At 34.7% G+C, this 12,898-nt stretch overlaps 1 protein-coding gene across 1 annotated transcript in view; it reads right to left on the bottom strand.

Moving 5' to 3' along the window:
- LOC129234405 (calmodulin-lysine N-methyltransferase-like) overlaps positions 1-3,610 on the bottom strand; it is a 33,541-nt gene extending 29,931 nt beyond the window's left edge. The window contains exons 1-2 of the mRNA XM_054868401.1: positions 3,449-3,610; positions 270-445 (exon numbers count right to left, since the gene is read on the bottom strand). Of these exons, the coding sequence (XP_054724376.1) occupies positions 270-445; positions 3,449-3,547 (275 nt within the window). The 5' untranslated portion in view covers positions 3,548-3,610. The remainder of the gene's footprint in view (positions 1-269; positions 446-3,448) is intronic.
- Between the last annotated feature and the right edge of the window lie 9,288 nt (positions 3,611-12,898).

Genomic DNA, 12,898 nt, shown 5'->3' with positions numbered 1-12,898 from the left:
ATTATTTTTGTAAAATTAGATTTTAAAACATAAAGCTTTTGAGTTTTTCATTAAAAGAATAATTAATAAGGAAATTAACCAAATCAGGATTCAAACCCTGGCCCGCTTGCATTCGAGACCGATGCATTAACCACTGAGGTATTAGGGGCCTCGCATTCGGGATTTTAAACATAAAATCTACAAAAAATAAACCTGGATCAACCCCTAGTAAACCAAAAGCATCATACTAACAACAACAAGTTTTAGTTCAGTGATGAAGGACGATTTACCTTATCTTTAATTTTAATCTTGGTTCCTCTAAACATGATACTTGGAACCATCTCCCTTGAACATTGTCATTTTCTTGGTCATTCATAGAAATCATTGGGATCAAACCAAATGTAGAAAACTGCCTTACAGAGCAAGGGAATGATATAGACTCTTGCACTCTGCCTTCTTGCAAAGCCTGAAAAGGAAAAAAAAAAGGAATTTCAGAAAAAAATAGAAGAGCAATACTAAAATTAATGTTCAATGTAAAAGCAGCTTTCAGGAAAAACAACTACATAAATTAAATGTTTGCTGAAAAATTTCCCCATGTAACAACATTTGTCAAATCTGACAATGACAATATTATCATTGAAAACAAGACATTTGTTTTAGTTTTCAATTCTTCTAATATATATTTTTTAATACAGTAAAGTCTCAAAAATCCGAGCCTCAAAACCTCAAAAGTTCGAGGTTCCGCTTAATCGGAGGTGCTTCATCATATTTCAAATTTAATTTTTTTAGTCGTTCAAAAAATATTTTCATTAAAATCTGAAAATTGAAATTTTTCTTCTGTAAAACTAATTTAACTTTCAACAGGAAATAAGGAAAGGACATCAAAGAGACACGAAATATTCGACTAAAAGATACTGTATTACGACTACAAGATATGTATTCAAAGATGCCTTGGAGATAATAACGTGATATGCAAAATTGACACTGATTTTCGACAAAGAACGTGTTAACATCCCTTTTGGAGTATCCGACTGCAATAAAACAGTAGGTGCACAACTTGACGCCACATGAGTTTCAAAAAGGGAATTTAAAACTTTCACAACTAACCGTTTTTGTGTTATGCTAGAGATCCTATTTACGGAGAGATTGGACAACGGTGCGCCGCTGTCCGCCATGTCCAAGTGTTGTTAGTACGAAATGCTGCGCTGTGTGAATTTCTAGATTTCTCACGGAATATAGGACATGAAATCTTTGAAGAATAGACTGATTTTTCTTCTCCTTGTATTTTCATCAAACGAAGTGAGCGCCAAGTCTGGCAATCTGGTGCCAATCGTTTCGTATCGTCATTGCTCTTACAAAGAAATTTTTTTCTCTCGAAAGTTTGTTCATGAAGGTAGAAAACAAACATATATTTGTGATCTGCACATTTCATTTCATAATATCATAACTAGCTTCTAATTTTTTCGATACAATGTACAGTGATATTTGGGGCAGAAGATGCATTACGGTCTACGGGGAGTGAGCATTTTGGACATAAGATGGCCGCCGCTCTGAAGTTGTCCAATCTCTCCGTATTTAGGCTAGTGTTATGCAAGATACATCTCGTACACACACACTCCGACAGATACAGAAAACTTGTCGAAACAGTATCGGAAGCAATCAAATGCATGTTTTGGTTGCTTAAAACTGCGCACATATAAACACGCACTGATATCGTGAAAAGCTAAAATCATAATTTCTTTAGACTCAATTAAAGCATAAATTTATGTTGAAATTTGAGAAATAGTTTGCATGAAGAAAATACTTTTTTCTCTTTGCACAAGGAAGTTAATCAAGCAGCAAATTAAAAATTGCCTCTTTGCTTGCTATCATCGTTGCCAATACATGCAAGTAAAGATGCGAATTAAATATTGTGCTCTTTTTAATGGCATTTCATCATTTGTGATGTCATAGGCAGAAGCGTTAATGAAAGCGCACCAATTTATGTATTTTTTTTATATTAAACTTAAACAATTTTTTTTTAAAAATGGTTGGATCCTATGTTTTTAAGCATACTCTTTCAGAAAAAAATATTTTTAAAAATTTGGAAACGACCTCGTTCTCATATGTTTTAGAACAAAAATTCTTAAAACTCGGCAGTTTTCTGTTTTCAGCTTAAAGTCAATAAAAGTTATAAAATGGATTCAATTGTTTAACTAAAATGAAGAAGGCAAAAAACCTTGATAATAAAGCAATCTGAACTAATGAATCCATTCAGCTCACCTTAAAATTAGGATAAGTTCCCTAAATATATTCAATACATTTTTAAGTATTATAAATATGTTATGTTTAGATAAGATGTTATTTTGTTTCATGTTTTGCTAAAAGATAAGGTTTCCATCATCATGTACATTTTTAGTGTAAAATAATATGTCGAATAATTACTTTTCATTACTTTTCTCAACTATATTAGTCATGGTGTAAAAGAAAAACTGCAAATTTTTATTTTGTTCCGAACTAATTTTGGAGCAAAAACAATATTGCAAGATTCTGAAAATCTGTTACACACACAGAAACAGGCATCAATGTAGTTTTGCTAGTTGAAGTCAATGATTTAAAAAAAAAATAACTTGATTTAAATCATGATTTTAATCGTGATTTAAATCAAGTTGATTTGAATCAATGAACCCTGCCGGAAACACCAATTTACATGGGGTTATTATAAATCAGCAGGGTTACCAAAATAAAATTATTTATGCCAAAAATGAGACGCCCGCACCAGATTCCCAATTATCGAAATATCGCCAACTTCATTACCAAAACTTGGCACTTACTTAATTTAATATCAACAGACAGAAAATTAAGGCAGATATTTTATTGAATTCCAATACGTTTTCCTAACTTAACTTTATCACTGATTCAATATTTCTTATGAATACTCACCCCACCCCCCTTGATTTACGTTAAAACATATAGCTCCCCCCCCCCTTTTTTTTAATTTTCTAATTGTGATTCTCATTGTTATAATTTTAAAGAAATGCATGCGATTATGTTTTTTTTTTATGGATGCTCAAAAACTTTTACTAGTTTTTCACAATTTCACGCATTTTCAATAAAATTACTGAGAAAAACATATTTTGCAGAAAAGCAAGATATGTTTCACAAAATCTGAAATTCATCTTTTTGCATGCACACTAAAAAATAAAAATTGAAGAAACTATGTGCAATAAATGGAAAATGGCTTACTTTTCGCATTTAACTAACATAACTAGAGACCAAATACTTTCCCCAAGCAAACTTAAAGAAAAGCAATCAAATCGAATAACAATTTGCAATCGATTTCAAACGCTTAAAATTAGCAGTATTGTAAAGAAACGAATAATTTTCAATATAAATATACTGAAAACAAAAAGTTTATAGTCATGTTTCATGTGTAAAGCTAGAATAACAAACAACCCTTGAGCTTGAAAATATTTATAAAATATAAAACCTTTGCAAGCATTTTCCATCTCAGTTTTGCAATGGAATATTCTGATCTTCCATTTCTAGGCAAACTCTTATGCCGCTCACGTCGTATTTCAACATCCATAATTGTTTACTTTGCAAAACATGGTAAAACACAACACCACACAAGCAAATAAACAAATAAATTTCGTAGACCCTGATATTCTATTTTTGTGCAGGTTACTCGGGCATGCGCATATATGCGATCACGAGTACGATTTTTTTTTTTTAACATTTCTTCTTCTTCTTCTTCTGACGCCTAGGCGCAATACTTAGATGAGAGCCTGGATGCCAGAGTCCCTACTCTCCAATACGCATATTGGGTCCAGATATTGTGAGACGAATGTCATACTTTACATATTAAATAGGTTGTCATGTTGGATGGACAAATACAATGGAAACACATATAACATAAAAAAATAAAAAGGAAAGAAAAGACATCACACGAAGAAGAACGAAACTCAGGCAGAAAACTAGTGAAACGAAAAGAAATCAAAACGAAACAAGAGTGGCAAACGCCACGAGCCGCCGCCCATAATGAGGGTTTTGAAGTAAAACATAGTTGCAATACTCGTGTGTTGGATTTGCACAGATATTTAGGAAAGGGGTAATGGAATCTCGTTGCAATTTGTGCTTAGGGCAGTTGAAAAGGAGGTGAACAAAGTTTTCTTCGGTGTTACATAGGTCACAGTTTGGATTATCCGCTCTCTTCATTTTGTACAGCTTATCCTTCGTCATCAGCGAATTGGAGATAATCCGATTTATTGTTGTTTCGGAATGTCTATTAGGCAGCCAAGGTATTTGTTTATCAATGGGAAGAATTCTGAATTTAAATTTGTTGTGGTATTTGGAGTTCTGCCATATTATATTTTGTTCCTTTTCAATTTCCGATTTTATATAATTCCTTATGTCTTTAAAAGAACATATAGGAATAATGGGAGTTGACGTGCTATTCTCAGCACTTTTAGCTAGTGCGTCTGCCATCTCATTGTCGTGTATTCCTACATGAGCAGGAACCCAGTATAACTCAATGCTGTTGATCTTTCCGAAATGTTGTAAATGAAGACGAGTTGAGGTAATTAGGGGATCTTCTTTGTGTTTAGGATTGTTCAATGCCTTGAGTGCGCTAAGACTATCTGATAAAATTATTGCTGGTTGACTTTTGTTTAGTAAAAATTTTGCTGTATACCAAATTGCCGTCATTTCAGCGGTGAACACAGAGCTAATTGGGAGAACTTTGAGTTTTCTTTCCGCTTTAGAGGAACTATTGTATAGTCCAATTGCAACGTTTTTTCTCTTCGACCCATCCGTTGCCCAGATTTGGAAATTTTTCTTGCTCTCTTTAAAAATTTGGAAATATGATACAATGGCAGTATTTACTTTAGAAACTTGGAACCCTTCTTCTTCAGTAATAATTTTAAACTTTTTGCTGTTGAAACTCTCAGATAGATTTTCTTTCAGAATTGGATTGTCTTTTAGTCGGCTCATTTCTACTATTTGCTCATAACGGGTTCGGATAGATTTTTCGATTTCATTTTCTTTATCCTGTTTCCAGTTTCTGATGGTACATCTGTAGTTCTTATTTTTCTTGAAGAGTTGTTTGCATAGAAATTGAATTGATTTCCAATGAATTCTGCGTTGAGTCGTATCTATTTTTGTTTGGAATCTGATGAAATCATTAGGAGCGAAGCTATTAATGCCTAATGCTGTTCGGATTGCCATGTTTAAAATCGTATCTGCTTTTTTGAAATTCTGTTTAGTGTCTCTCGTCCGGATAATATTCCCATAATCAAGTTGGGGGACCAAGACTTGTTTGCTTATATTGATTAAGCATTTATTATTTAATCCCGTTTTCCGATTACTAAGCCACTTCAAAGCGTTTAATGTTTTTCCTGTTTTATATTCTAGATATTCACTATGTTTTTTCCACTTTAGGTTGTTTTGCCATATAATTCCCAGTATTTTGTGATTTGCACTCCAAGCAATTATTTCGTTGTTGATGAAGAAATGTTTACTATTTTTCTCTTTTTTTGGTGAGAAATCTATTAGACATGATTTTTGATTAGATATTGTCATATCATTGTCTTCAGTCCATGCTTGTAGCTGTCCTAGGCACTTGTTCAACGAGTTTTCCGCTGCTTCCATGTCGTCGTTGCAGATAAAAAAGATGACGTCATCCGCATAAGTGAAGATTTTAGCATTTGTGACACATTTCCCTAAGTCAGAAAGATATAGGTTAAACAATAAAGGTGACAATATGGAGCCTTGTGGTAGTCCACTGTTAACCTTCATAGCTTTTGAAATCACACCTCTCCACTGAACTTTGATTTCTCTCCCAGTTAAAAACTCCTTGATCCAACTCGCTAGTTTTCTGTCCAATTTTAGGTTTATTAATTTATTTATTAGTGTTGTAATATTAACATGGTCATAAGCACCTTTTAAATCAATACTAACTGCATAGATAAATTTCTTTTTCCTTCTACATATTTCAATATATTTAATTAAGTCATATAAATAATCATTGGTTCCTCTTTCCGGGGTGAAACCGTAGATGTACTGAGGTAAAATATTATATTTTAAAAGCCATGGGTTAATTCGATTAAGAATTTTTTTTTCCATAACCTTAGCTATGGCTTGGGTAAGAGCTATGGGCCTATAATTCTCTACTAGTTTAGCGTTTTTAGAGCCTTTTTTTATTGGGATGAGCTTAGCTGATTTCCACGTGTCAGGGATATCTCCAGATTCTAAACTTCTGTTAAAAATTCCTCGTAAAAGTTGTATGCCATTGTCTGGTAGAAATTTTATTGCTTTAACTGTAATCCCGTCCGAACCAGGGCTTTTGTTTTTCATGCAATTTATTGCTTTATTGAGTTCATCTAGGGAGATTTCAGATGATAAATTGTCTCCAGTATCTATAACTTGAAAAGTGGGGGGAGGGTTGTCCTTGCTTTTATCGGCAAAGTATTCAACAAAGAGGTTTGCTTGTTTCTCCTTCTCAGTTACGTAACTCCCATTTTTTTCTAAAACTAGATTGCAATCTTCTTCCTCATTTAACAGTACTTGCTTTATTTTTTTGAGTGAGCTAAAGACTTCTTTTGAATTTTTAATATTAAAATTCTGTTTCTCCCAAAAGGATTTTTTTGCCCTTTTAACAGCCAGTTTGAAAATCGCTGTTGATTTTTTTAGTTTAATCCACTCTTCTGTATTAGGATGTTTTTTTAAATTTTTCAACGATTCATTCCTTATTGCTTTCTTTTTGGCACATTCTCTATTGAACCACCTTAAGGCTGGGTTTTTGTCGCGGTATTTGATTGTTGTTGATTCAGCTAGTTCGGCTGCTTTCATTGTATCGATTAATTCATTCGTTTGTTGATTAATATCTGTATAGTTAGGAACTTCTTTGAATTTTTGTTGTAGTGTTTTAGAGGTTTTTTCCCAATCGGTGTAAGTTTTAGATATTATTTTTGTTCTAACTGGGGAGTTTTTTCTGATAATACTTGGGAAATGGTCACTCTGTCCTCTTTCATCAAGTCTTACCCAATTGAATCCCATTACCACATCCTTACTCACTGCGGTTAGATCTAAAATACCATCTTCCTTCCCTCTGTTCATTCTGGTTGGTGTCTTATCATTTATAACTATCAGGTTCGATTCTTTTATCCAATTTGCGACTTTTGTTCCGCAAGGTGTAGTGGTTCTGTCCCCAAATACTTTACAACGAGCATTAAAATCATCAGTAAAGATAACCTTATTTGCTTCAAGGTTTTTAAGAGCATTAATAATAGTGTCGTTAATGGGTCCTGGTGCTCTATAGCAGTTAATGATTGTATAAGTAACTTTCTTATAAGTAACAGAAACAGCTAATAATTCAAGTCCCGTGGAAGATAACTTATGCGTAATATGAGAAGAAATATCCTTACGAACGTAGGTACATAATCCACCTCCCTTGTGTGGAAATGATTTCTCAATCCCGTAACAAACAAAATTAGGTAAAGTAGGAAGCTTACCTGTAGGGAGCCACGTCTCTTGTACGCATATAACCAGAGGGGTAGTCCACGCAATAAAAAATTTCAGATAGTCTAAGTTTGCCCGAAGGCCACGTATATTCCAGGAGAGTAAAAAAACCACACCGGGAACAACAGGAGAAGGAAGGTTAGTATTCATCGTCAATGACAATATCAGGAGGAGGCTCCGTATTGGAAAAGTCAGGGTTTTCAACAATAGGCAACGGGCTAATAGGGAAACCATACGAGTTGCCCTCTATGATGGCTACCTTAGTCTTTATTTGGCTTAGTTCGACTTCAACGTTCTTAAACCAGTTGCTGTTGAACTGTTCTTTTAGCAAATTCAGTTCCCCTAGCACCTTTTTCAGTGTTTCGGTCAGCTGCTCAATTTCTTTATTTTTCTCTGTTACTATTGCTTCCAGTTGTTGGATTTTGAATGTTTCAGCAGTCGGTAACGACTGTGGGTGAATATCGCTGGGGCCCGGTGTCTCGCTTGCGGCTACCTTTGCCCACGTTTTCTTCGTTTCTGTGGTAGGATTAGTGATCTTTCTGGCTAAATCTTGATAGTGGGGACAACTTTTGCTAGAGCTAATGTGTTCCCCTCCACAATGAATGCATTTAGGCACGGTTTCACAATCTTCATGGTTTTTCCCACATTTGGGGCAACGGGTTTCACTTTTACAATATCTTTTGATGTGCCCGTAACGCTGGCAATTATAGCAGATTTTTGGCTGCTCTTTGTACACTTCTAGTCTGTATCTGATGCGTCCAAAATATATATATTCTCTATCTGATTTTCCTAATTCTTTCAAGAGAACGGTCGTAGTCGGTTCTGCTGATCCACGTTTGGTGAAACGAATTAGTTGAATCACTTTAATTTCTTCCTCTAATTTTTTGGCTAAATATTCCAGTGGAATATCTACACTCACTCCTTTTATGACGTATTTTGAAGTGATAGGTTCTTCAATTATACGTGCACTTACCTCTGTATCATTAAATTTTTTAAGTTGGATAAGCTTGTTTGCTGTCTTTAGACTTTTTGTTCCAATAATTAAATTTTGGCTTCTGGTAACCTGTACCGAGTCTTCTTTTTCGGTTAACTTTTCAATTTCCTCGTGGAATTTTCTTGTTTTTATCGACGCAATCTGACTATCTACTCCAGAGATAACAATTTTGATTTCTTTGGCTCCATTTTGGAATGCTTGGACAAGTTTGTCTTTAATTGAGATACTACTTTCCCAAACATTTTCATTTTTCTTTGGGTTTTTATCTTTTACATTGCTTAAAGTCTCCTCATTTTTGCGTTTGCTAGGCCCCATCCAGAAGAGTTGAAGAACCTCATCTGGAGGTTAAACAGGATAAAGAAATAGAATATGTACAACTTGTACAGACTGAAAAAAACAAGCGAAAAAAAGACCTGAACAGTTACAATAAAGACTAACAATAACCCTTTGATTACACCTCACGTCTACACACCACGCGTCCAGGAGGAGAAGTCTTAACATTTCATTCGGCGTTAATGCGCAATAAAGACGAAAGTTGTGAGCTGTAGGCTTCTCCTCTTCGGTACTTGTGAACAACAATGCAAAATAGTTAGCAAATTTTAACAGCTACTTGTGGAAATAGAGTAAAGTTTAACCCTTCGATTAAAATCCGAATTACAGTCGGATTTCGACTTACGCGAGGCTAATAAGAGAAAAGATTTTAACAGTTGGGATTGAAATAATCGCACAGCAATAAATGAAAGTAAGATGGGCTTATTTAAGGTTTTTTATACCAATGCTCGTAGAATTAGGAACAAATGGAAGAATTGAAAAGCATAAAAATAGACGATAGGTTGGATATTGTTACATAACCGACACATGGGCTACCGAAAATGATGCTGATTTATTATTATCTATTGCTGGTCATAATTTGTTTAGACAAGATAGAGTAGGTAAAAGAGGTGGTGGGGTTTTATTTTACGTCAGAGACACTTTAACTTGCAATGAATTGGTAATTAATGATAAACCTAATGAGATTGATATGATTAGGCTGGAGTTGATGAGCAATAAGGGCAAAAAACTACGTTTAGGGAACATTTATAGGCCACCCAACTTAAGCCAGGGTCAAGATGAACAGATGTTTAGTATTATTAGTGACATTTCTAGCAAGGGGTCAGTCATCATAATGGGAGATTTTAATTTTCCGGGAATTGATTGGAATAATTTTTGCTATAGTAATAGCAGAGAAGAGGAATTTTTGAAAGTAATTGGTGATTGTTTCTTAGATCAAATTGTAACTCAGGGTACTCGCCACGCCGTGATTTTGGATTTTTTTTTTTTTTTTTTTTTTGTGACATGGATGGTTCTGTTCAAGGGTTATGTGTAGGGGAACACATAGGAGATAGTGACGACAACAGTATTAGGTTTGGGATTTAATTTGATATGCACAGAGTAGAGAATTTTTGGTTTGTGCCCAATTTCAGAAATACTGATTTTGTGGCACTTTGTCAGAGTTTGAAAGCAGTTTCTTCTTCCGGATTGGATGTGAATCTTCAGTATACAGACTTTAAGGAAAATCTAACGAAAACGGTAGGCGATCATGTCATCCTTAGAGGTTTTTTGTGTACGCTAATTCGGGGAAAGTTCAAAATAGTCATATTGGACTACTGGTTGATGAGCATGGAATTTTAATTCAGGACGATAGTGATAATGTTCTACATAACTTTTTCTTGTAGTTATTGTACAGCTTGAGGACTTTGTATTTTCCAGGGATGACGTTTTACTTCATTTGAAAAAAGTTAAAGAGACTAAGGCTCCGGGACCAGATAATATTTATCCAAAAATTTTAGTTGAATGTGCAGAGGAATTAGCAGATGTAATTGTAAAAATTTTCAACGCTTCTTATAACTCGGGGACGGTGCCAGAGGATTGGAAGCAGGCTAACATTACACCGCTCTTCAAGAAAGAGTCTAAAGGGAGTGCGGGAAATTATAGACCTGTGAGTCTAACTTCGGTGGTTTGCAAAATTTTTGAAACATTGATAAAAATTAAGATAGTAAATTTTTTAGAGACTAATAATCTATTGACTAGTTTTCAGTACGGTTTCAGGAAAGGTAAATCTTGTGCAACTAATTTATTACATTTCTATGACAAAGTTACCATAGCTTTAGACAATAAGAAGCCTGTAGATGTTGTTTACATTGATTATCAAAAAGCTTTCGATAAGGTACCGCACGCTGCTCTACTTAGAAAATTAGCTGATATAGGAATAGGAGGGAAAATTTTCATTTGAGTAAAAAACTGGCTGACCGGAAGGAAACAAAGGGTAGTTGTAAGGGGAAATTATTCTAAATGGAGAGAGGTTTTAAGCGGGATTCCTCATCAGGGATAAGTGTTAGGGCCTGTTTTGTTCATTGTTTGTATGAACGATTTTCATAAAAATGTTTCTGGGAACATAAATTGTTTTGCTGATGATGTCAAAGTTATGGGGATTGTAGAAAATGAAGAACAAGCGAATCAGCTGCAAGAGGATCTAGATCATATTACGGAGTGGGCTGATAAATGGGGTATGGCTGTTAATTTTGGGAAATGTCAAGTGCTACATTTAGGGCATGGAAATAAGTGTACAAGTTATTATTTGCAAGGTTCAGTCATTAGTCAGGCAAAAAAAGTTACTGATCTGGGCGTTCTTTAAGTCAGGATTTAAAGTTTAGTCAACAGTGCAGCATAGCTGCTTGAGCACAAAGCCAAAGGCATAAAGCCAATAAGATGCTTGAGTTTATGAATAAATCTACAGAACTTCTTCTGCCCTTATATTAGAAGTTTGGCAAGACATAATTTGGAGTATGCTGTTCAGTTTTGGTCTCCTTACCTTAAGAAAGTTAAGAAAGATATTAACGTATTGGAAAGGGTTCAAAGGCGGGCTACAAGGCTAATAAATGGACTTTCTCATTTAGACTACGATTCCAGGCTTAGAATACTAAAAATGTAGCCTTGAGCAAAGAAGAGACCGAGGGGACATGATTCAGTTGTTTAAATTTATTAAAATGAAAGATGTTACGGGGCTAAAGTTTAGCACTGAAAACAGGACAAGGAGTCATTGTTTTAAGCTATTTAAATCTCAGGCTAACATGGATATTAGGAAAAATCATTATTATAGCAGGGTAGTGGAACCTTGGAACAGCTTACCGGAAGAGGTGGTAATGAGCAAGGGAGTAGATTGTTTTAACAGGAAAATTTTTATCTTCAATGGGGATTGTAAATTGAATAGGACCAGCCTAGCTGGGTCCAGAGCCTGTTGCTGGTCGTCACTTTTACATTTTATTTGCATTTGTATATCGCACATAGTTTACATTATACTAGTGGTACCCGCACGGCTTTGCCCGTAATAGAAAAATTAAAAGGTCTTTTGGTTCGCCTGTATATTTACAAATAATGTAGGGTGAATTTTCTCAGCCAATTGGCTTTTACCCATGTTACGGTTCCACGTTATGATAATTTCGTATCTCACCAATTGGTTTGTGCCCATGTTACAGTTCCATGTTATCATAATTTCGTAATTTACTCGTTCATCTTATGATAATTTTGTTCTTAAAATTGGAATAGAAAAAGAACCACACCGAATTTTCGAAAAATCGGTCGGAGGTGCACACCCCCATGCTACAAACTAACTTTGTGCCAAATTTCATGAAAATCGGCCGAACGGTCTAGGCGCTATGCGCGTCACAGAGATCCTAACAGACAGACAGAGATCCTGACAGACAGAGAGACTTTCAGCTTTATTATTAGTAAAGATTGTATGCAGAAGTCTGTTCCACATCGAGCCATGTGTACGTAATTCTTAAAAAAAAAAATCTTTTCAATTTTTTATTAGGGTTAAAACAGTCTCATCCTTTGGCATGGGCCAGAAAAAATGTTTTTTTTCTCTTCTGTAAAATTATCATAATGTGACACGTTTCTCTGGCTCTGAGGTACAGATTCATCTCCATATTATGAGGAAGAGGAAACTGAAATTTTTTTTTACTTGTAGCAGATATCTCTGTACATTATGAAATTAGGATGAACGAACAAATTATTCAAACGAAACAAAGTAGCCTAATTTCGCGAAGCACGCTTAGATTACACTTCGCTAAATCTGCTCAGTTGAAAATTTAATTTTCATGTAATTACAGAAGCGAAATAAATTTACCCTAATAAAATCGCTCCCCCCCTACTCTTAATAAAATCACTCAACAACTATATAGATTTTTTTTCCATTTTAACTTTCGTTTCATGGGATTGCTTATTTATTCTCCCATTTTGTAGTTAATATTTGGCTGCAGATAACACATAGTAGCATAATTGCCCATTATGCATTCGCATATATAATGCTTTCTAGGTTAATATTCAAAACTGTGTTCCAAAAAAAAAAAAAAGGCACAGTGCCACAGACATTGAATTTCAAGAAAT

Source organism: Uloborus diversus, chromosome 1 (assembly GCF_026930045.1).
Source record: "Uloborus diversus isolate 005 chromosome 1, Udiv.v.3.1, whole genome shotgun sequence".
Lineage (NCBI taxonomy): Eukaryota > Metazoa > Arthropoda > Arachnida > Araneae > Uloboridae > Uloborus > Uloborus diversus.
Note: the sequence above shows the minus strand (reverse complement) of the source record. Positions and strands in the feature narration are given on the sequence as shown.